This window comes from Neomonachus schauinslandi, chromosome 3 (genome assembly GCF_002201575.2).
Source record: "Neomonachus schauinslandi chromosome 3, ASM220157v2, whole genome shotgun sequence".
Lineage (NCBI taxonomy): Eukaryota > Metazoa > Chordata > Mammalia > Carnivora > Phocidae > Neomonachus > Neomonachus schauinslandi.
Window position 1 is genome coordinate 87,613,193 of NC_058405.1, and position 26,072 is coordinate 87,639,264.

Sequence of the window (26,072 nt, forward strand, 5' to 3'; positions counted from 1 at the left end):
TTTTGTATTTGATTGATATTTTTCTTGATATATGCATCTGCCTAGTGTGGATGTTTTTAGAGACAACACTGATTATTATTTTATGATGACCTTTTTATCTTCTGATTTTAATTTTTACTTCCAGTGGTATTATTTTTTTTTCCAATTCTGCTTTTTCTATAAATTTAGTTGGTGTATCTTTGTCCCCAATTCCAAATTTTTATAAAAATTTAATTTTTTATTATTTCTGCAAAACTGTGTTTCTTGTAAACAATGTGTGTCTGGTGTTTGTTTATTAGAGCAATGAGACTACTTGCCACCTGAGGAAATTTAGGTAATTTTTAAGTTTACTGGGCAATGCTTACTGTGTTTTAATGCTGACTTGGAAGACAGTCACTGTGATTATCTAGCTTCTCAAACTATGACTTCGGATTACTTTCTGTGAAACACAGATTGTTGTCTTTTATACTTCAACCCCAACTTGTCCTGCATTTTGTTTACTTAAACTATTATTATTATTATTATTAATCAGTCTACCCATTTTTTTCCACTTTGAAATTCCTTTTTAAGGTATTACATTATGTGCCGATTGTATAAAATTGCATAAATTTATAAATTATGTCAGTATTCATCTTCTCCCTTTCCACAGGCAAGTGTTTAAAGGCAATGCTTCAGAAACTTCTCTTATTGGATTCAAACCCATATCTGCTTTGCACTTTCTGTGGGCCTTGGGAAAAATACCTAACTTGTATGGGCTTCATGATCCTCATATGCAAAATGAGGATAATAATAATACTTCTGTTACATAAACAACTGAGCTTGACTGGGTAATGTGAGAATTAAAAACTGTCTTACACCTGAAGAATTGAGAATGGGTCCTGGCACACAGTGCTTGCTGTTAGTAAAGTTGTTTGTGCTGTAGCAACTTCTCAGTTAAGAAGTTCCTCCAAAATGACATTTTGTGTCATTATATTCCAGAACTTCTGAATAAAAAACATATGGGGAGTAATTCTTCTAATATTTTTTCAGTCTGAAGGTTGTGATATTATATATTGATATTTTATTCAATGGCAATTCAATTGAGTGCCTTTTCTTTGTTTTGAATTAATAAACAGACAGACAAACTTTCCCCTAAGAACCTGTAGAAGCCTCGCTCTGGTTTTCAGATGTTCAGAACACTGGAAATTAATATGCTGTGTGCTCCTTTAAAAAGACCACTGGTTGGTTCTAGCTTCCCATTTATATTGAGTGGAAAATAAAGAGAAAGGGAGACCATGCTAGAACTTTATGGTTACTGTCTATATTCAATTTTCTTTTCAAATTTAGGAAGACTAGTAATTATACAGTTGAGTGTAATATTCTGTATCACTTGTTCTGCAAATAGTGGGAATATCTTCTCAGGTTCATGTTCTGCATTTCTTTTATTCAGTCATTATTATATAAAGTATTATTTTTGGTTTGTTTGGTTTGTTTGTTTGATTTCCTGAATTTCTATCCTATTTTTTTTTTCAGTTACTTCAATTGTCTGTGCTGTACAAACTATTTTTTTTATTGCCTCACATATCATTATTGTGTTTACAATTGCCCATGTATTTCTTTCAAACTTTAATGAGTCTTGTTGAATTAATCTTTGCTTTCAAGACAAACCTGGCTGTCCTCCATGAATCTCTTCGTTTGCTAATTTCATTCTCTAGGATTCTGATGATATGATCCTGCCCATCCATTCAGACTCCAGCATATTTCACCTTGGGGCAGATATTGATGATATTGAACAGAGATTATATTTCAGGGTGCGTCATCTGTATGTCACCCAAGGACCTTCAAGATATGGATCACAGAGCTGGAAATCCAGCTTCTGTTAACTCATTTTCTCATATGACACTACATAGTTGTTACAGTGTAAGGGAGCCAGATGCCCTAAGCCAGTTCTTTCCAAATAGCCTTTATTTTTATTTATTTATTTATTTTTTCTAAATAGCCTTTAGCAAACTCACTTCTTGGGGCGCCTGGGTGGCTCAATCGGTTAAGTGGCTGACTTCAGCTCAGGTCATGATCCCAGGGTCCTGGGATCGAGCTCCATGTTGGGCTCCCTGCTAAGTGGGAATTCTGGTTCTCCCTCTCCCGCTGCCTGTTGCTCTGCCTAGTTGTGCTCTCTCTCTATCTCTTTGCCAAATAAATAAATGAAATCTTTAAAAAAAAAAACCTCACTTCTTTTTTTTTTTAAGTCTTTGTTCAGTTGATACCATCTCAATGATGTCTACCCTGATCAACATATCCAAAATTGCAACCTGCTTCCCTTCATCTTTTTAAAAATTATTTTATTTTATTTTACTTATTTTTTGATAGAGAGAGAAAGGGAGTACATACACATGCCAGGGTTGGGGCACAGAGGGAAAGGGAGAGACAGAACCTCAAGGAGGCTCCATGCTCAGCATGGAGCCCAATGCAGGGCTCAATATCACAACCCCGAGATTATGACTTGAACCTAAATCAAGAGTCAGATACTTAGCCAACTGAGACACCCAGGTGCCCCTCCCTTCATCTCTGAACTTCCAATCCATGACCTAGATATATTTTTTATTCTTCTTTCTTTTGCATGTGAAATTTACTTACTTGTTATATTTACTGCTTATGGTTTGTCTCTCCTACTAAAATGCAAGCACCATGAGGGTAGACTTCCTTGTTCTTTTCTTTGACATATTCCAATTTTCCAATGATTATGATTAAAATTATGCCTGATATATAATAGATGCTGAATAAATATTTGTTGAATGTTTTGAAATATCTCCCTAAAAATGTTTCTCAAGGACACAGACAATATCTTATTCACTTTTTAATATTTAATGCAAGAGGTATGATTCAAACACAATAAATCCAACAAATACTTGTTGAATTGCTTAAAAAAAGAACAATAGCAATTTACTTCTAAAGTTGCTTTTGCCTTATTGTCCTTTTGGTCAATTCAGCTGCTTTCTTTGCTTACTTTTCTTGTTTGTTTGGTCTTGGCAAATTGCATAGTGTGCCTTTCATTGATCTTAGTAGTCAACAAAACCAGGTGTTAGATTGTAAAGTTTCACTCACAGTCTCAGTGTCTTAGGCAACATTGTCCATCTGGTAAACTGATGGGTTTGTTGGTGTCACAGGTGGGCTCCAACTAGATGACTCCCAGAAGAAAGCCTGCTTTGATATTAAATGTATGAGGTCCCAGAATCTGACACTCTCTCTTCCTTTGATCTCATTCTTCTTTGTCTGGCATTTGCTTCTATCTTTTTCAATCTTTGATGTTACTTCCATGGCAATGAGTTCATTCTTCCTTATTGGCTTTTTCCCTGGCCCTGTTTAAATTTGGGAGTCTTCCTGTCTGGAAGATTCCTTTTTCTGTCAGACTTGGATTTCTGATACTTTTGAAGTTTCTCGTTTGTGAATATTTGTCTCACTTTTGCTCTGATAGTCCACTTTGTAGTACAGGGTGTATGAAAATAGATTCAAACAGCTGTCTTCTTTTTCCATCTTTAAAATTCGCACTGGCTTTGTGTTTGTTGAGCCATATGTAGAGTTCGTGGCCTTTATGGAAGAGGAGTCCATCACTGACCTTTGGAATGTTCTCAAAGGTTGATGAGTTTCTGCCATTTCAAATGAAATCAGAAATCCCAATTTTCCTGTGAAATCTCTTGATTTTTAAATATTAGCCCAAATTCAAATAGTTAAAAATAAAATTTAAAAAAAAGCCAAGTGAGATAATAGCAGTCCAAATCTTCCCCAGGGTCACCATTTTATGGCTTCTGCTCTACTATTTGACTTGATCAATGACTCAGTTTGTAACTTTTTTGGAATGTCTGATCTCTTTAATTTTAAAAAGCATATGGTGCATATGATGTCTTATTTTTGTGCCTACTTTAGGGTCACATATTGAGAGGAGGTAATTGGTTACATGTTAACCAAAAAGTACCTATTCTTCATTGCTTCTATAACCTATTCTTTCACAAATTCCCAGTGTCCCCGTATTTCTGGATAAGAAATGTCCTATGTCTGCTTTACTGCGGACAGAAAGGTGAGCAATATCTGACCCAGACATAGCCCTGCATTGAATATGAGGGAACACTGATGGCATTTTTTAAAGGTTTATTTATTTATTATTTTAGAGAGAGAGAGAGAAAGAGAAGAGAGAGCAGGAGAGGGGCAGAGGGAGAGGAAGAAAAAGAATCTCAAGCAGACTCCACACTGAGTGTGGAGCCCAACATGGGGCTTAATCTCATGCCCCGGAGATCATGACATGAGTGGAAACCAAGAGTCAGATGCTTAACTCAGTTATCCATCCAGGCACCCCTAAATGGGTATCTTTTTACAGACTCATAGACATCGGGGACTGACACAGCCCAACTGGTTCAACATGTGTTTATAATTCGTTTTGTCTGAGTGAACTTACAATACTTTCCCTTAGGTTTTTGGACAATGGGTTAAACTTTGTATGTTTTAGTATTCAAACAAAGAGCTCATTTGAAATCCTAACTTCGTATCCCCTATACACCTAGGCACCTAGGAGGGCCCCACTTTGACCATTCTCCAGTTCCATTCTTCCTCATGGTGGAGTCAAGGAGAAACAGCTATAGGAAGCTGCTACCACCCTTATAAACCACGATCTTCCTACAAAGCATCCCAGAGCTTCTTGCTTAAACAGTTCTGAAAGTACTTTGAGGGCCCGAATGTCTCTCTCCCCATCTGCCCTCCTGAGAATGGACCATGGGCTGACAGGTCTGAGCAGTGGCCTGGGGATAGCTGTTTATACCATGGACAGGATGTGAACATATGGGATGTGGCTGGGAAGGTACATCCATCAAAACAGAATAGAACATATTTTATTCAACAGTTTGTTAGCTTATTTGTAACCCTTTAAATATTTAAACTTATGGTATGTGGGCTTTCATTTGTACTCTTGCCTCAGGCTCTACACAGATTCAACTGTGGCCTGACTAATTCTATAATATTTTATTGATGGTTATAATAATTCAGCCCAAAGTCAGCCAGCCTCAAGATGTCTTATCAGATAATTAAAACCTCTACACCTCCACCAATAGCAGCTGAAATAAAATAAGAAGGAATTTTTTTCATTTGTTCTTTTAGTTCATGTTAATAAAAACAAAGATTTTTTTTTTTCCATTGTGGCATATTGGTAATATTGAAATACTCCCTCCATCATATTCAACACAATTGGTTTACTTTTAATTTGCATTTAAGAGAAGTTTTTATATTCCAGTTTGCTGTTTTAAACTTGGAGAAACACAACATTAGAAATTCCACAAATCATAACAATCTTAAATTTAAAAGCAGAAAGAAAAATGTTAGAGATTAATGTGACTTCAAGTCTTAAATACATGCAGAGGCCAGAATCAGGACCAGAACACATGTTTGTATCTTGAAGGATTATTCCGCCTTCAGAGAGAATGCCTGGTCACCAGAGGATCTCCAGTTGAGCAGTTGCACAGAGCTGAGCTCAAATCTTGTTTGCGTTACCCAATAGCTACTGGGGAATGGGGATGGGGGGTGGTCATCAGCATCTCTTGTCTTGGTTTTATGTTTATGTATATAAGACATAATAATTTCCCTCACATGGTTCCTTCAGAGATAAAACAAAATCACAAAACACCAACAAAGTAGTATTTCATGTTTTTTCCCCTTCCATTTTCTTCTTCTTTATTTCCACTTTTCATCTACTTATTTTCTTTTTCCTTATTTTATTTTTTTTTCATTTATTTTCCTCCACATAGGCCTTCTACTTTAGCCTTGCAGCTGAGTTTCCATAGAAAAAAGGATCAATAACAATTACACTGCCACATGATCTGGAAAACCATTTCCTTAGTGATCTGTGGTTATTTTGATCACTAAATAAGTAGTTGTATTATGTCTGGCCAGTCCTTTAATCATGTCTGAGTTCTAAGAGAAGTGCCCTTTAGGCAAAGTCAAGTAAGGGTGGTGGCAAGAGGTGGCCTTCAAGCATGGCAGACCTATAAAGAACTTCTTACGGAAACCAAAGTTGGCCACCAATCATTACCTTTTATAATTACAGAAAGAAACTTCCTTCATTTATGTAACATGTATTTATGGACATCAGCCCTTATGATGAGCTTGAATTCTATGACTGGTGTGGGGATGAGGTGATAGACAATTAAAAATAAGTAAATTCAATAACATTCTAAAGTGACAAGTGTTTTTGAAAAAAAACACTATGAATAAACATAAATCAGAGGTTGTAATTTTAGCAGAAAATATAAGAAATATCTTTTAAGTCATATATTCTTTCTATTGCCTCAGTTTCTCCTTAAAATACTTCTACATTTGGTACAAAATTCAAAATGTTTTTAAAAAGTAGTCAGTGAAAAGTAAGGCTTCCCTCTTCATTGAACCCATTCTCTTATTGTCTGCCTTGTCTGTCCTTAGTCACTTCCAGAGATTTCTGTCTACATGCTGTCTGCTGTCAAGTCCATGTTTTCTTTCTAATCCTAAACACAGGTACTCTTACACTGCAGTGCACTTCATTTTTCTTTTCCTTTAACAATTTATATTAGAAATGGTTCCACATCAGGATATATAGGGCTGCCTCATTCTTTCTGATGGCTGCATAATACTTCTGTATGGCTTTGTCAAGCACACACACCAAACAAGATGAGCCCAAAGCCAAGACCTGACCCACCTGTAAAGGTAAAGGCACCACTTGTAGGTTCAGATGGTTTGTGACTTACAGAGTCAACAAAGGCAAGAGTAGCCAAACACTGCTGCCCACCTGTCCCACACACCAAAAAGTGATGCTAAAAAAGGGAGGGTCAGATGACCACAATATAAGCTGGGGGGGGTTCCTTGTTGCTATAGATCTTACTCTAATTATTTCAATCACTAAATAAGCAGTTATATTATGTCTGGCCAGTCCTTTAATCATGAGTTCTAAAAGAAGTGTCCTTCAGCTAAGCAATTCTTGATGACACAACTCTATTCTGACAGCACAGGGCAGAATGCCTCATGCCTTATCAAAACCTGGGAGGCAACAAGAAACTGTGTTATGACAGTCTCCCAGGGGGCAGGTGCAGTGAAATGGGAAACAGCCTTGAAGCTGCTAATTGCAGGCCTCCAACCTCTGGTGTTTCAGGAAGATCATAAGGCATCCTGCCAAGACTCAGATCAGCTATTGAGCAAAGCTCTGGTTGTGTGGACCACATAGACTGTGTGAGGTCACCAGGGCACACTGGCAGAGCCGTTTCCCTATGGAGCTTAGCATAATTCTTAATTAACGCCCTTTTGAAGGACTTCTGGGGAATTTCCAATCTTTCATTATTCCTAACATATGTCCCATTGCACATATTTACTTATGACCATAGGATAAACTGCTAGAAACAAAACCGTTGGGTTGAAGACCACGTGTTTACAATTTTGAAGACATCGCCTTTTCTTTAGTATAATATTAATTACCATCCCACTAACAATGGATGAAATAGCTCTGGTTTCTCCATACCCATGCCAACATTACAACATTTTTAGTCTTTGCAATCTAAGTGAAAAATATTGTAGCATGAATTTGCCTTCCTTTTCTTAATGAGTGCAGTTAAACATTGTTTCATATATTTGAGAGCAATTTGTACTTCTTACATATTCATTTTCTTTATTTCTCCTTTAAGTTATCCATTAAGAATTATTTGTAGGAGGGCGCCTGGGTGGCTCAGTTGGTTAGGCGACTGCCTTCGGCTCAGGTCATGATCCTGGAGTCCCAGGATCAAGTCCCGCATCGGGCTCCCTGCTCAGCGGGGAGTCTGCTTCTCCCTCTGACCCTCCCCCCTCTCATGCTCTCTCTAGCTCATTCTCTCTCAAATAAATGAATAAAATTAAAAAAAAAAATTATTTGTAGGAGATGTTTACTTATTAATTAAATTTTGAAATACTTTTCTAAGTTATTGGGGTAGTGATATCACTATGTATGTATTTTTATGGAAGGTTATGTGGAATTTTTATTTTGATTTTATATGGTTATTTTCATATATTTTATTTCCAGGTTCCTGAAATTTATGTCAGACTTAGAAGAACCTCCCACAATCCTTGATTAAAAAGTACTATCTCATATTTTCTTTAAAATTTTGATAAAACTTACATTTGAAGATATACGTATACATACGCGTTTTTAAATGTTTATAGGGTTTAGTTTAATCTAGTTTTTTTAACTAAGTATTTTTATTAAAATATATATGTATATTTTATTTTGTAAAAAGCCTTTTCATTATTTATGATGTGGTAATATGAAAATCATGTATTTAAAAAAAAATGTTTTTAATAGTTCTGGTGCTTGTAAAATGGCTATGTAAACAGGATCACTGAGCACTTTTGATAGGAAAAGAATTAATGGATTATATGAATCTCAGAGAACTGGGCCCTTACTAAGATCCTAAAAATATCTCTTTTCTAAAATCCTTCTGCTCCAGACCGGAAGTGAAGTGAATTGCTATAGTCTTTCTCACATGCCTTCGGAGAAAATCATATAGGCTGAGTGATGTGAACTAGGATGACATTCCAATGAGAAGCAAAGGATTTACATTCTTTCTGCTTCTATCTAGCTATCATCTATCTATCTATCTATCTATCTATCATCTATCTATCTATCCTCTATCTATCATTATCTATCTATCTAATTTATTTTTGACAGAATATTCCCAGCCCTAGGTGGGAAGAGAAACAAGAACTTAATACATCTTAGTGTAACGAAAGTCCTCAGGGGGCCTCATAGAAAGGCATGATGTCATTCACTGATATCCTTAAGTTAGTCTAAGATGAAAGCTACCATATTTTCTTGCCAATTATTAGTTCATAATGTTAAAATTTTAAGAGGAACATAGGTTTTCATAATATAATCAACCTTGGTATAAAATTTGAAAGGGCATAGCTTTAGAGCAGCAGCGCTCTGACAATGGGTCATAGGAACCCAAGGACCTGATTTTAGTTACCCTGCTAGCTGGTGGTATCCAGGGCACATATGAGCACATATGATCCCATGGCAGAAATCAAATTAATAACCTAGATTCTCATTAATAGACAACATTGTTACAAAATAATCTATAGACTTAGATATTCTGTTTATCTTTATTCCTGCTAATAGGGTGTAATTATTGCTTCTGGATAACTGAAGCTAAGAGCTTTCATTTCCCAGGTTTATACAACTAGTTAGTGGTAAAGTGGCAATTAAGACTCCTATTCTACAGCTCTTTCTTCTTACACATAGTCTTTAAGGTGAATCTGCAAAGACTGGAGAGCTCCAGTTGTCCCAGAAACCTCTCAACACATAATTCTCATGTTATAGTCAATTTGTAATGTCACCGTTAGACTCACTGTCTTCTTATATGGTCACTGGGGCAAGCTGGCTGGGCACTCTGGCAGGGGCTTGAATTCTCTGAAACAGAAGTTACTTCAAAGGAATTCTCCAAGATGTTTCTTTCCTAGGTGATACTTTTTATAACGCAATGTGAAATTCAGACATTTCCTGAAGAAATCTGTTCCAATTTCATAAACTGAGTGACATCACTGGATTTCATTTCCCTCAAATGCTGACATTCAATTTAATGCCACTCAGCTGTGATCCCATAAACATTCTCTACACAGGAGAGATAGGTAGACACAAGCTTGAAAATAAAGGTTAAATCAGGCAACTGGGAGAATTTTAGAACCATCTCCTAGGCGGGTAGAGTTACAGATAATTTTATGTTTTCTGTTGTCCTCAAGTTCATAAAAGATATCTCTTTTAATGCCATGTGTATTCTCTATTTTTTTCTTTTTTCAATCACTTAAATCACTTTCAATCACTTTAAGTCACTTAAACTTGATAAAGAAAGATGATTGATATTCATAGATTTCCAGTTATCAGCAAATCAAAAAAAAATAATCTACCTGGTATCTTTCTGAGTCAGAGTGACAGATTCTTTTTTGAAGTTAATGAATGGCATAACTTATCAACAGTATGCTAAGCTAAAGTTAGGATCAAAAGAGTAAATCTTACTTATAGCTCATGATGGTGATTGATAAATGTAAGTCAGACCCTAATTTTTCAATTATTCATCTCCACCTCCACTGTTCTAGTACGCACCCCACTGGTGACTAGAATCGTCGCCTAACAGAGTTTCCCACTATCTGTCCATCAATGCCCTGCCTACACCTCCCCACAAGTCTAAGCTACAGACTTATACTTACTGCTCAAAATAGTACTTTTCAAACAGTAGAGTGTCACCTGGAGGATTTCTAAAACAAATTTTTGAGCTCTTCTCCCAGAGTTTCTGATTCAGCAGGTCTGGGTGGGACCTGAGTATTTTCATTTTTAACAAATTCCCCAAGGGATGCTAATTGGGCTGACTCCTGCTACAGACATTCAGAATTACTAGTCTAAAACATAAAACTGGCCTTGCCACAATACTGCAAAAAAGTTCTGTAAGCTTCTCGAACAAAAGGACCCTGTTTCATTCATCTCTGTATATTTATTGCCTAGAAAAAAGTCTGGTATACAGCAGAGGCACACTTGTTGAACTGAACTACTCGCAAAGATGGGTAACTTTTGTCTGCCAGTTTGCCGAACTCTGTGCAACCTTCTTTGTGTTGTAGGCTCAGTGCATTTCTTTCTCAAAGCAAGAAAGAAATGACTGTCCGTGTATATTGTCGAGAGTTGCATAGGAATGAAGGTTGAACACAAGTGCCTCTGGTGTGCATTTTAGATTCCTTTGGATTTTGTTTCTCTCTCTTTTTTTCTTCAGGTATACTTGACATATAATATTATGTTAGTATAATTTCTGTATTTTCCCAGCTAATTAAAATTGATTTTTGAAAAAAGAACAACTGAGTGTAACTACAAGACTACACAGTTATACAGGAAGGCTACAGGCAGGACAAAAAATTTTAAAGTGAAAAAGGAGATTTCTTGATTTTAAAATGCACACAATTTGCTGATGTCCCATTGTTACCAAGACACTTCTCCCCACAAACAGTGCTCAGATGCCCTCCTTGGACTCTTCACTGAAGGCTGCGTGGGCTTAGACAGAGGAGATGAGCCCATGGTAAGACTTGTCAGGGCACCCCATCTTCTCTCAATTGCTCTTTTGTTTGCTGATTTTTTTTTTTTTTAAACTGATGCTGTGCAAAGGGCCTGGGGACCTGCAGGGAGAGTCAACTCACCTCATAGTCGATGTCTAAGGCATCTGCCTCGCCCTTGGTGCGGAAGTGCTGTGTGTGCTTGTCCACAGAGAAGTTCACCTGCTTGCCGACCCGCTCAATGAGGACCGAGTGCCAGTGCTGGTCATCCAGCAGACTGCCCAGGGTGGCCGAGGGTGGGCTGCTGCTGAGCCGAGGTTTGCTGTCATCTGTGAAAGGGAGAGGAAGACTGGATGGCATCCATGCCCAAGGGCAGCCTTGCATACTAGAATATTCTGCAAGCAAGGCCAGGTCTCTCTATCCTAAAGGTAAAGAATGATTCTCTCCAGGACCAGAATCCTGTTGGATTTGTAAAGGAATAACATGCTTTGCCCACAGATTCCAGAACCAAATTCTAGGTCAGCTGATACACACATCCCTTTCTGGATGTGAAGGGACATGTTTTCAGAACATGAACAATTAATAATAAAATGCACCATATCCTAATAGCCATCAATAATATTGGAAACTGGGAATATCACATTTAGAAATAATACACATTCTTTGTGTTTGAATGGTTTTTGAATGGAGAAAATGAATCTTGAGTTATACTTTGGAGGAAAACTAAATTCTGGATAAGTAAAGGGAGGACAGTGGGCATCGAGTTAGGTAAGTCTGAAGGCAAAGGCAAAGGTGAGGAAATAATCATTTTAGCTGCCATTTTCAAGTGCCTGCTATATGAACAGCACTTAAATAGGAAGTTTAAACCCTCCATCTTTAATCCATGGGAAAATTATTATCCTCATTTCATGAATAAGGAACCTGAGGATCAGTGAGGTTAAGCACCCATGACCCAGAGGTGCAACTAGCATTCAAATCCAGGTCCGCTTGACCCTTTTTACTCTGCCTGCGGCATGGACCATATGCACTAATTCAGTCTAAACTGAACTTGGAAGACACCCCTTAGGAGGCTGTGACAGATTCAGGGGGAGAGGTACATTTTTTTCTATCTAGTTCTCCCTCCCCTCTGGCCCTCCTCTGATTTTATGGAAGCTCCTGCCAGTACCCTTTTGTCAAAAAAATTGCAGCATTTTTTTCCCCCTTCAGAATAGCTCAGACTTAGCAAAATGAACAGTTAAATGCAATTAATTAAGACTTATGTGTAAACTTACAAGTTTGTGAACGTTTTATTGTTTGGTCCCCTTAGAAACTGAAAGCTAAATGTCTCCCACTTCTCTCCTAAGATGTGTTTTAGCAGAACAGCTGCAACAGTGTGCTCAACAGTGAGGCATTAAGGGGGCAGGAGTTGCTTTCTGTTTCCCCTGTAGGCTGCTCACTCCCACCCTCGTTATGGCCCTAAGGCACTGCTTCCTGCACTGAACAACACTTGGTTGCTTCAGATGGGGGGGGGGTGGGCATCAAACTTATTACAATTGAAAAATGATAGATTATGCATTCATCACTGACTTCATTTCATAATTTGTTCATTATTTCTTCAACAACTTTTAAGTTCTCACAATTGGTCAAATTTTGCCAATGATTAAAAATTATTTCTTCTTTTTCTTCCTCCTCCTCCCTTCCCTCTCTCCATCCTTTCCTTTTTTCTCTTCCCCCTTCCTTCCTTCCTTCCTTCCCTCCTTCTTTCTCCCCTCCCTCTCCCTCTTTCTTCCTTCTTTCCTTGAATAAAAAGGTACTGATATCTACCTCTGCCTTGGCTACAGTGGCAGGTGATGTATAAAAGAGATAAAAGAGATAGAGTTAGAAGACACACTCCCCTCCCTAAAAGTCTTAATGGAGTCTCTCAATAAGTAAATTGATAAAAAGTGTGTTGGTAGCATACAGTGTTTAGTGCCAGGAGCCAAACAAGTGCAGGGTAGGGAGCCTTGAAGCTCCAGCAGAGCAGTGGCAGGTCTGAGATTTGGCTGGAAGAAGGAGCACCAACACACAGCCAGGAGAAGCATGTGCCAACACTCAGAGGTGCAAGGAAACATGGTGGGGGAGTCCATGTCCATGCAGCAGTATCATGATCATGCCAGCCTAGCTTATATCATCCAGGACTAATGCTACCAGCACAATTTTTTATCAATTTACTTATTGAGAGACTGCATTAAGGCTTTTAGGGAGGGGAGTGTGTGCGAGGTAACTGTGTATTTTATTTCCCTTTAAGGAATGGGCGTCTGGTGAATTAGTAAATCAGAGATTACCAACTCAAATTAACATTTGAGAAATTTATTAAGAACTCAAATCACACTGAGGATGAGAGTAGAGTTTTTAACTTTTTTTGTTGTTTGCTTTCTCTTATATAATATATATATATATATATATATATATATATATATATATATATATTATTTTGGCAGCTGTATGATAATTTGATGAGAAGGCGAGGCTGGCTGTAAGACTAACAGTAATCTAGATGAAAGATCCAGGGCCTTAGGTAAAGAGAGGGCAGGAAGGATGGATTTCCAAGTGATAATATGGTGATGGTCTCTCTTGGATATTGTCACTTGGATATTGGAGGGGAGGTGATAAAGGGAGACTCCCCTAAGGATGATCTCTAGTTTTTTTGTTCTGTTTTGTTTTTGTTTTTCTTTCCTTGTGCAGGTGGGTGGAAAGTGGTACTAGTCATGAGACACACACAAGAGAGAAACTAGAACACCTCCCTCTCTCTTTCTCTTCACACAACACACACACACACACACACCACACACCCTTTATTTATAAAATAAAATTTGTCCAAGAGCTAACAAACTATTGAAGGAAACAGTGTGCCTTATAAACGACCGTTCTAGGTAATAAGCCAAGTAAAATTAATATTAGAGGTTTCACTTTGATGTGTGTCTCAATTTTCTTCTTAAAAGGAAAAAAGACATTTGACAATTATTTCTTAGCAGTAAGTCAGAAACTTTAAACATTTGAAAATGTAAATCCACCGTAAGTCACAGAAAGAAGAATAAAAGGAAAAGAATCACATCCTTTCTCCCTACTTATTTATTCTATGTACTGCTTTTGGTGGGTTTCAGTGTTATACTGTGTACTTTCAGAGAGCCAATGAAAATGATTAAAACCAAGTATTTAAATATTTGTATATATTATTATTCCAGCTTCAGAAAATGAATTTAATTATAAATGGGTCAAAGTGACTATTTTTTTTAATTTAACTTTTTGGATATAGTAATGGATCTTCCTCCCATCCCTGTTTCCATAAGCTAATCTTCTATATATTCCCTATAGCTAATCACTGTTCTTAATCGTCTGTTTCTCCTTCCAGAAAAAAAAAAATTAGGCATATGCAAGCCATATATACTTTATACATGTATATATGTATGCATTTGTGTATATATACTTTATATGTATAATTTATACTTTATATATGCAACACTTTATATATGCAATTTATAAATGCAATATATATATGCATTTTACTTATGCATATAGATGGCAATATATGCAATACTCTATATATGCAAAGATATGTATTCTTTATTTCTCCTCATTTAACTTTTTACCCTAATGGTGAAATACAATGCACATTTTTACGGACCTTTTCATTTTCACTTAATCTATCCTAGGAATTTTCTAACAGTATATAAAAAGTTGTCTCATTCTTTTTTGCAGCTGCATAGTATTTATTGAATGATATATGTGATATATGTATTAGCCAGTTTTCTATTGATAAATATTTAGGTAGTCTATCTATTGTTGACCCCTAATATTGCTGAAATACCTCGTATGTAGCCCTCATTTTGGACGTGTGCAAGACTTTCTGTCGCGTGCATTCTTAGGTAAAGAACGAATGGTCACAAGTGTTCATCATTTGCAATTTTGACAGGCACTGCCAAATTGTCCCCTACAAAATTTGTGCCTATTCAAACTCCTACCAGCAATTTATGAGAATGACTTTTCTCCACAGGCTTGTCTAGAAAATACGTTCAAGCTTTTGGAATTCTGCCTGTGTGATAGGCAAAAACAGTGTATTTCTTAGCAGTTTTAATATACATTTCCCTTAAAGTGAATGAGTTTGAAAATATTTTCATTTTCTCTTTTATGATCTATCTCCTCATATTTTTTGCCTATTTTTTTCTGTCATTTTCTTATCAATTTCTATTTAGTCCATTTTCTATAACATTAATTGTGCCAATATCTTTTTGCTGTTGTCTTTTGCTTTTGCCTTTTTTCTTTGTTTTTTAATTCTAATTTTTTTTTTTATCATTGAGACATTCTTTTGCTGAAAAAGCCATCATTTTCTTTTTCTTTTATGGCTTATTTTATGGATTTGTGTTATAGTTTAACATGACCTCCCTTTCTGAGATCATCACAGAATTCTTCCATTTTCTTCCACTTCATTTCATTTGGATTTTATTCTGGTATATGACATAAGGTAGAGTTCTTCCCTTATTTCATCTTCTTAAATGGCTAACTACATGTCCCAAGTCCATTGTTTTTAAATCCTTGGGTGATTTCTTTAAGTTAACCAGATGTATAACTTTCAAATGTAATAAGAAACACTACTAAATTGGATGAGTTGATTTGTTACATTGATCAGATTGAGGTTCTGTGTGTATGTATATTGGTATTTTTAAATCCTGAAACTTCAAGTAGTAAATTTCCAAATTGGCTGCTGCCCCCGTATTCTACTTCCATCCACCGCCACTGTCATCACCATACTCTTCATGCCTCAGAACATCTGGGCAGGAGGAAGCAGAGTCAGCATTCATAATCCCATCCACATCCTTATCAAGGTTAAAGTCGGGCTTCCTCTCCCACACCCTAACCTTGCCTCAGCAAGTTTGCTATTCCATCCAATAATCCCACTGATAATCTAAGATTCAGAGGAATGAATGTGTGTATCTTATTAAATAAAAGGTAGCTACTTCCCTCTTACTGCATCTAATGAAAACATGAGCTTTAATTAACACACTTACCTTCTCATGAAAAATAGGTTATGAAAATTTCATGAGTATTTATAGCAATTTGTTGACCTTCCCTCAAAAGTGAATTAATATTGTTCCTTCTTTACATTGTTTACTTAATTTAGCCAAATCTTTTTTATTGCCCCAAAATAATGCAAAATAAAAATCCCACCATTATTATTGAAAAAAAACATAAATCAGTAAGTACTTAGGGACTAAAAAAATGTTCATAACTTTTTATCTAGTACCAACATCCTGGAAGTCTCTTCTAAGAAAACAAACTGAAGTATGGTGATTTTTTTTTCAAAATGTCTAATAATTTAAAAATTGTAGGTAAAGTCCAAACATTTGGAAAGAGAGAAAAAAAATAAAACTTTCAATGAACTTAGGCAGAATCAGCAGATGGAATATCACATAGACATCTATATGATACTTATAAAGTACTAATATCATTTCAAAAGTATACTCAGTAGTGACTGCCATTTTTTGATAAAATTAAAAAGTAATATCTAATAAAAGAGATATTCAATAGTTCACACCTTCCTGATTTAAATTATATAAAGGCAGGATAGAAAAGTATATATCAAAACTAAATCACAACTTTGGAAAAGAAACAGATAAGAACTATGTGAGAATAAACCAAAGAACGCACTTACTAAAATATTAACCGAAGCTTTCATTTTCTTTCTTTTTGTTTTTCTCTGTATTTATAGTGGGCATAGCTATCTTTCATAATGGGAAAAATAAATAAATTTCATTAAAAACAAATTCCTTATCCTGCATAGCTGGATCACTGAAAACTATATAAACTATATAAAACTATAAAACTTGACACTATATATGACTGATGTGTAAATTATTGACTATCCCCTCCAGTTCAAGTTACTTTTTAATTAACAAAAAAAAAAAAAAAAATGGCAGATGTGAATGAATTTTACCCACTCCTCTATCAATTATCCCATGGTAACACTAGAAATCTTCTATTAAAACAAATGGAGTGAAAATTAGTTTGTTTAAACAGTTAGGGAAACAGGGAATTTCTGAAATTCATCAAGAAGGATGTTTTGAATAGTATCTACACTAGGTGTTACTGTGAAGAAAGAAGAATGTTAGTCCCAGGAAATATTCTATCTTACCTAGAAAAGTTCATTATTAGAAATGAAGAAAAACTTAATTCTCAAGAGATTATCAAACTCCGTAATCTGAATTATATATCTCCACTTTTACCTCAGTGGCAAGTGATATTCAGCTACTAGCTTTAACTAGTTTCTAATTTCTTAAGGCAAGATAAAATTTCCCATGCGCAACTGTAGAGGTCAAAGACAAAAATATGCATAAGCTAGCTTTCCGGCCAGGAACATGTTAGGGGAAAAACCAACCAAAACAAAACAAAACAAAACAAAACAAAACAAAACAGAACAAAAAAACCCCACTTTTACTAGTTAAATAAAAACTTGTTTTCATGTGGTTTGAGATATAGTTAAAATGAAACAATGTAAATACTGCTCAAGGCCCTAAAGCACATAACAATTTTTACAGGAAGCTTGAAATGTTTCCAAAATATTTCTAACTTAATTTTTCATCTTTCTCCCCCACCAACATACTGTGAATAAACATGTCAATTTCTTCAACCTTGGAACTAACATCTTCTGTCTAAGGACATACATATCACAGTGTTTTCACCCAAAAGTCTTCTTTGATTAGATCTTCTTGCTTGGTTTTATCTGAACAATTCAAACATGGATGTCACTTTAACTTTCACAATCTTTGAACTTCAGATAGCCTGAACAAAAGGGAATGGGAACTCTTGTTTAAGATTGTATTTCAGCAAAAAGTCACTCGTGGAAAGGCCTTCATTTATAATTAATGAAATAGGTGGGCACTCATATGGAAGTCCCCAATGCCTGACTTCATCTGACCTTCAGAACTAACCTTTCCACTTCTAATTTTTCAGATTATCAACATTGGTACTCACTTATATTATTAAGCTTCTCACATAAAGTGAGTACTTTATTTATGTTGTTTCAATTCTTTCTGAACAAAACCCTACAAAAAGTGTTGTGTCAAAGAAGCCACATGACTTACTCAAGAACACAAAGAATTAGGGTGACAACCAAGCTCTATCTGACTCCAACACTAATATTCTCACCACTACCTTACTGGGAAAAAATTATACTCCCATTCACTCTCGTTTCTTACCTTCTGAACATCTGCATCCCACCATACATACATGTATGTTATGTAGCTTAGCTTAGCAAGAATGAAGAGTCTCAGGAAAGAATTTGATGGGTGGAAAACAGAGAGTTGTAGAAAAGAAGAATGGGGCAATGCTAAGGGAGAAGCATAGTCTTTAGAATGAGAAGGCAAATTTCAACTCCATGGGTTACCCAGTATTGTAAAGACCCTTGCTTGGAAAGATGCAGGGCTAATGAACATTCTTCCATGTGCCCAAGTGAGACTTTCTGAAAAAAAAAAAAAATCAGAAACTAACTGTAAGCAACATGATTCCAGTGGGCTTGACACTCAAACCAGAACAAGTCTTTATGTATCACTAACACAATGAAACATAGGTCTTTAGTTGTTAGGAAATTTCTAAATCTCATTCAATAAAACACTCTAGATTTATGGGTGGTTGCTCAAGTCCAGATTCTAATTTATATCCATATTCTGTCACTTAGCTACCTTAAAAAAATGCTATCTCAATGCAGTTATGGTGTATGGTTTTGGTAATATAGAATCATATACTTTAAGTTAATATTACGAAGTTAAAATAATCTAAATAGAAATAATTATTTTACCAGGTTGAGAACTCCCTGAAATTAGGGACTGGTAAATACAACTTTTAACCCCCTGTGGCTAGCTCAGCACCTGACTTAATGTACTTGTTCAACAAATTCCTATTACATTAATGACAAAAGTTATGAAAAATGGGGTGCACCTTGATCCCCTGACACTTTGAAACACCGGCATTCCTTTATTTTTTTTATAATAAAATGTCCAGATAAGTCAGGGTTCATTCATAAAGCATTTCTGGGCTCCTGCCCCCACTCTGATCCCTCCATTGTCACAGTTTAACCATGAACATGGACTTAATGATATTTAGTATGTAATTGTTTTATAAAGGTTTAGAACATTTTAATTATTAATGTCAGGACATTGGGGTAGGCCTGGAGGGGGTTCCAACCCCAGGTCTACAATAATGGAACTATGTGATCTTGGGCAACTGACTACACATCACTGACCATCAGTTCCTTCATCTGTAAAATGGGTTTGGTTATAGTTTGTAGGACTGTCATGTGATTTTAAATGGAATACATATTTAACATATTTAGTATAGTGCTTAAGTGCAGGCTCTTTTTTTAAAGATTTTATTTATTTATTTGACAGAGAGACACAATGAGAAAGAGAACACAAGGAGGGGGAGTGGGAGAGGGAGAAGCAGGCTTCCCGCTGAGCAGGGAGCCCGATGCGTGGCTCGATTCCAGGACCCTGGGATCATGACCTGAGCAGAAGACAGATGCTTAATGACTGAGACACCCAGGCGCCCTGAGTGAGGGTCTTGAAAAACAGAAGCACTTAAAATATCTTCCATAGTATTTAGTACAAATTCAGAAATATGTTAAACATTTTATAAATATGGGTGGGTTGGCTCATTCAAATGTCTAGATTTCAAAAGAGCTAATGTAAATGTCCATTTGACTTTCTGGAGGATGTGCAATTCTTTCACCAGTATCTCAAGATATCACAATGACTTGATTATTCACTCAACTGCTTTGGCCTCTGCACCCTATGCTTGCCTTCCCAAGGACATTGCTGTGCATGTGTTTATGCTATTCCTGGATTCTCACTTTATTACAGCTGTACTAATCGCAGTTGCACATTCTGCCTCAGTTCAAAGGCAACCGAACTCTTGTAGGGATGAATGACCTACATGTACTATTGATGTCTTTCTTAGTTCTTACAACAGTTTCCCAGTCATGTAATATCTGCTCTTTGATTCTCCCACCTGCAAGTATGGGTTAGTGCTGTTGGAATTCTGCAGAGGTCAGACTGTCACAGGTGGTGTGAATGAGATGTGTTACAAAGTGAGAAGAGGAACGGACTAAGAGAAGAAATCTCTTTCCCATTAGTACTTCTAGGAAAAAAAAACAAAACAAACAAGCAAACAAAAACATTGTTCTTCCCTAAGAAATTAATTAAATGGGAATGACCTAGGTCAGTTTCACCATAGAACTGACCATCCAAGTCAGCCACAGAAGGGGTAATTGGCAATGAATCAGTCAGCAAAGAGCATTACTTAAAAAGAAATACAGATAGGGCGGAGCAAGATGGCGGAGGAGTAGGAGACCTGGATTTGGTCTCCTCTCAGGAATTCAGGTGGATAGGGATCAAACCATTCTGAACACCTACAAACTCAACAGGAGATCGAAGAAAAGAAGAGCAACAATTCTCTCATCAGAAAAGCGACCACTTTCTGGAAGGTAGGAAGTGTGGAGAAGTGAATACAAGGTGATATTCAGGAGGCTAGACGGCGGGGGAGGGGCCTCCGTCAGCCGCTGCTGGCAAGTGATAGAGCGGCGGAGCACAAAATCGGAAATTTTAAAAGTCTGCTCCGCCGAGGGACGTCACTCTGGTGGCTAAGCGGGGGATGGAACCCTCCGGGACAGTGTGGTCTCGGGACCCTCGGGGTCACAGAAAGACCTGGGGTGCCTGAATGCGGCAGAGCTCCCAGGTAATGGAGCAGGGAAGCCAGCTACAGAGGCGGAGCCCAGGCGCGGGCTCTCAGCTCGCGGTTGCCATGAACCGTGATCCGCGGCACAGTCGGGCCCCTGCTCCTCCAGCAGGGACCCAACAAGCGGCAGATCCGGGGAGACTCACCTTCCTCCCCCGGGAGGAGCCGCGCGGGAGTGCACCGCAGGGATCTGCTGGGTTTGGAGACTCCACCCGGGGTCGGGTGCCAGAGATAGAAATGCGCGGTCACAGGCCAGGTGAGCACGGAGTGCGGCTGGAGACCGGGGAGACGGGAGTGACTGACGGCTTTTCTCTGGGGGCTCACTGAGGAGCGGGGCCCCGAGTTCTCGGCTCTTCCGGGGCAGAGAATGGGAGGACGCCATTTTCACTCTCCGCCTCCAAAGCTGTACGGAAAGCTCGCAGGGAATAAAAGCCCCGGAGAGCAAACCCGAGCAGATTACTTAGCTGGGAGGGGGCAAGGGCGGGGCAATTCCGCCTCCAGCAGAGACATTTGGAAACCATGGCAACAGGCCCCTCCCCAGAAGATCAGCGAGAACAGCCAGCCAAGACCAAGTTTACAGATCAATGAGAAGAGCAGAACTCCAGCGCTAGGGGAATAATGCACATAGAATCCATGGTTTTTTTACCATGATTCTTTAGTCTTTCAAAGTTAATTTTTTTTTAACTGTCTTTTTTTCTTTTTTTTCTTTTTGAATTTTTCTTTTTCCCTTTTTCAACCAACATCTCATCAATCCCTTTTTAAAAAAAAAAAAATTTTATTTTCATTTTTAGAGTCATATTCTATCCCTTCATAGTAGTTACCCATATTTTTGGCTTATATATATAAGTTGTTCTCTCTTTAAAATTTTGAGATAGTTTCTTCTAACAGATTAAAATATACCCTAAATCTCTGGTATATGGTGTTTTCTATTCCCCTGCCTGATCACATCCTCTCCCTTTTTTTTTTCTTTTTTTTCTTTTTTCTTTTTTTTAAATCCTCTTCTTTTTCAAACAACTTCTTATCAATTCCTTTTATATTTTTTTTTTATAATTTCCATCTTTACAGTCATATTCCATCCCTTCATCATATCAACCCTTATTTTTGTACATATATAAGTTTTTCTTTCTTTAAAATTTTGGGAGGCACTTTCTTCTAACAGACCAAAATACACCCCAAATCTAGTGTGTGGCACTGATCTATATACCAGCCTGATCATATTTGATCACATTCTGTTTTTTTGTTGTTGTTGTTGTTTTGTTTTGTTTGTTTTTGTTTTTATCTTTATCTTTTTCTTTTTTTTTTCTTTTTCTTTTTTGTCTCTTTCCCTTTCTTTTCCCACTGCTTCAGGTCTTTTCTGATTTGTTTAGAGTATATTTTCTGGGTATGTTGTTTCTCTGCTAGCATTTTGTTCTCTCATTAATCTATTCTCCTCTGCACAAAATGACAAGATGGAAAAAATCACCTCAACAAAAAGAACAAGAGGTAGTACCGACTGCCAGGGACCTACTCAATATGGACATTAGTACGATGTCAGATCTAGAGTTCAGAATCATCCCTTTAAAGATACTAGCTGGGCTTGAAAAAAATATGGAAGTTATTAGAGAAACCCTTTCTGGAGAAGTAAAAGAACTAAAATCCAACCAAGTAGAAATCAAAAAGGCTATTAATGAGGTGCAATCAAAAATGGGGGCGCTAACTGCTAGAATAAATGAGGCAGAAGAGAGAATCAGTAATATAGAAGATGAAATGATGGAAAATAAAGAAGCTGAGAAAAAGAGAGATAAACAACTACTGGATCACGAGGGCAGAATTCGAGAGATAAGCGATACCATAAGACGAAACAACATTAGAATAATTGGGATCCCAGAAGAAGAAGAAAGAGAGAGAGGGGCAGAAGGTATAATGGAGCAAATTATAACAGAGAACTTCCCTAATTTGGGGAAGGAAACAGGCATGAAAATCCAGGAAGCACAGAAAACCCCTCTCAAAATCAATAAAAATAGGTCAACACCCCGACATCTAATAGTAAAACTTACGAGTCTCATAGACAAAGAGAAAATCCTGAAAGCAGCTCGGGAGAAGAGATATGTAACCTACAAGGGTAGAAACATTAGATTGGCAACAGACCTATCCACAGAGACCTGGCAGGCCAGAAAGGACTGGCAGGATATATTCAGAGCACTAAATGAGAAAAATATTCAGCCAAGAATACTCTATCCAGCTAGGTTGTCATTGAAAATTGAAGGAGAGATAAAAAACTTCCAGGACAAACAAAAACTAAAGGAATAGGCAAACACAAAACCAGCCCTACAGGAAATCTTGAAAGGGGTCCTCTAAGCAAAGAGAGAGCCTAAAAGAAACATAGACCAGAAAGGAACACAGACAATATACGTTAACAGTCACGTTACAGGCAATACAATGGCACTAAATTCCTATCTTTCAATAGTTACCCTGAATGTAAATGGGCTAAATGCCCCAATCAAAAGACACAGGCTATCAGACTGGATTAAAAAACAAGACCCATCGATATGCTGTCTGCAAGAGACTCATTTAAGACCCAAAGACACCCCCAGATTGAAAGTGAGGGGGTGGAAAACCATTTACCATGCTAATGGACACCAAAAGAAAGCTGGGGTGGCAATCCTTATATCAGACAAATTAGATTTTAAACCAAAGACTATAATAAGAGATGAGGAAGGACACTATATCCTACTTAAAGGATCTATCCAACAAGAAGATCTAACAATTGTAAATATCTATGCCCCTAACATGGGAGCAGCCAATTATATAAGGCAATTAATAACAAAAACAAAGAAACACATCGACAACTATACAATAATAGTGGGGGACTTTAACACCCCCCTCACTGAAATGGACAGATCGTCTAAGCAAAAGATCAACAAGGAAATAAAGACTTTAAATGACACACTGGACCAAATGGACTTCACAGACATATTCAGAACATTCCACCCCAAAGCAACGGAATACACACTCTTCTCTAGTGCCCATGGAACATTCTCCAGAATAGATCACATCCTAGGTCATAAATCAGGTCTCAACCGGTACCAAAAGATTGGAATCATTCCCTGCCTATTTTCAGACCACAGTGCTATGAAACTAGAACTCAATCACAAGAGGAAAGTCGGAAAGAACTCACATACATGGAGGCTAAAGAGCATCCTACTGAAGAATGAATGGGTCAACCAGGAAATTAAAGAAGAATTAAAAAAATACATGGAAACCAATGAAAATGAAAACACAACTATTCAAAATCTTTGGGATGCAGCAAAGGCAGTCCTAAGAGGAAAGTATATAGCAATACAAGCCTTTCTCAAGAAGCAAGAAAGGTCTCAAGTCCACAACCTAACCCTTCACCTAAAGGAGCTGGAGAAAGAACAGCAAATAAAGCCTAAACCCAGCAGGAGAAGAGAAATCATAAAGATCAGAGCAGATATCAATGAAATAGAAACTAAGAGAACAGTAGAACAGATCAACGAAACTAGGAGCTGGTTCTTGGAAAGAATTAACAAGATGGATAAACCCCTGGCCAGACTTATCAAAAAGAAAAGAGAAATGACCCAAATCAACAAAATTATGAATGAAAGAGGAGAGATCACAACCAACACCAAAGAAATACAAACAATTATAAGAACATATGATGAGCAACTCTATGCCAGCAAATTCGATAACCTGGAAGAAATGGAGGCATTCCTAGAGATGTATCAACTACCAAAACTGAACCAGGAAGAAATAGAAAACCTGAACAGACCTATAACCACTAAGGAAATTGAAGCAGTCATCAAAAATCTCCCAAAAAACAAAAGCCCAGGGCCAGATGGCTTCCCAGGGGAATTCTACCAAACATTTCAAGAAGAATTAATACCTATTCTTCTGAAACTGTTCCAAAAAATGGAAATGGAAGGAAAACTTCCAAACTCATTTTATGAGGCCAGCATTACCTTGATCCCAAAACCAGACAAAGACCCCATCAAAAAGGAGAATTACAGACCAATATCCCTGATGAACACGGATGCAAAAATTCTCACCAAAATACTAGCCAATAGGATCCAACAGTACATTAAAAGGATTATTCATGGGGGCCTGGGTGGCTCAGTCGGTTAAGCGACTACCTTCAGCTCAGGTCATGATCCCAGGGTCCTGGGATCGAATCCCACATCGGGCTCCTTCCTCCGCGGGAAGCCTGCTTCTCCCTCTCCCACTCCCCCTGCTTGTGTTCCCTCTCTCGCTGTCTCTCTCTCTGTGTCGAATAAATAAATAAAATCTTTAAAAAAAAAAAAAGGATTATTCACCACGACCAAGTGGGATTTATCCCTGGGCTGCAAGGTTGGTTCAACATCCACAAATCAATCAATGTGATACAATACATTAACAAAAGAAAGAACAAGAAGCATATGATCCTCTCAATAGATGCAGAAAAAGCTTTTGACAAAGTACAGCATCCTTTCTTGATCAAAACTCTTCAGAGTATAGGCATAGAGGGTACATACCTCAATATCATAAAAGCCATCTATGAAAAACCTACAGCGAATATCATTCTCAATGGGCAAAAAGTGACAGCTTTCCCCCTAAGGTCACGAACGCAGCAGGGATGTCCTCTATCACCACTGCTATTCAACATAGTATTGGAAGTCCTAGCCACAGCAATCAGACAACAAAAAGAAATCAAAGGCATCCAAATTGGCAAAGAAGAAGTCAAACTCTCACTGTTTGCAGATGATATGATACTTTATGTGGAAAACCCACAAGACAGAAGAAAGAGAAATTAAGGAGTCGATCCCATTTACAATTGCACCTAAAACCATAAGATACCTAGGAATAAATGTAACCAAAGAGACAAAGGATCTGTACTCAGAAAACTATAAAATACTCATGAAAGAAATTGAGGAAGACACAAAGAAATGGAAAAACGTTCCATGCTCATGGATTGGAAGAACAAATATTGTGAAGATGTCAATGCTACCTAGAGCAATCTACACATTCAATGCAATCCCCATCAAAATACCATCCACTTTTTTCAAGAAATGCAACAAATCATCCTAAAATTTGTATGGAACCAGAAAAGACCCCGCATAGCCAGAGGAATGTTGAAAAAGAAAAGCAAAGCCGGCGGCATCACAATTCCGGACTTCCAGCTCTATTACAAAGCTGTCATCATCAAGACAGCATGGTACTGGCACAAAAACAGACACATAGATCAATGGAACAGAATAGAGAGCCCAGAAATGGACCCTCAACTCTATGGTCAACTCATCTTTGACAAAGCAGGAAAGAATGTCCAATGGAAC

The 26,072-nt window shown here is 37.4% G+C and overlaps 1 protein-coding gene across 2 annotated transcripts in view; it reads right to left on the reverse strand.

Annotated features, from left to right (window-relative positions):
- The window catches only part of CNTNAP5 (contactin associated protein family member 5), an 820,459-nt gene that overhangs the window by 402,454 nt on the left and 391,933 nt on the right, over nucleotides 1-26,072 (reverse strand). For both annotated transcript variants that reach the window (XM_021695826.1, XM_044913255.1), the window contains exon 6: nucleotides 11,167-11,351. In XM_021695826.1, coding sequence (XP_021551501.1) covers nucleotides 11,167-11,351 — 185 coding nt within the window. The remainder of the gene's footprint in view (nucleotides 1-11,166; nucleotides 11,352-26,072) is intronic.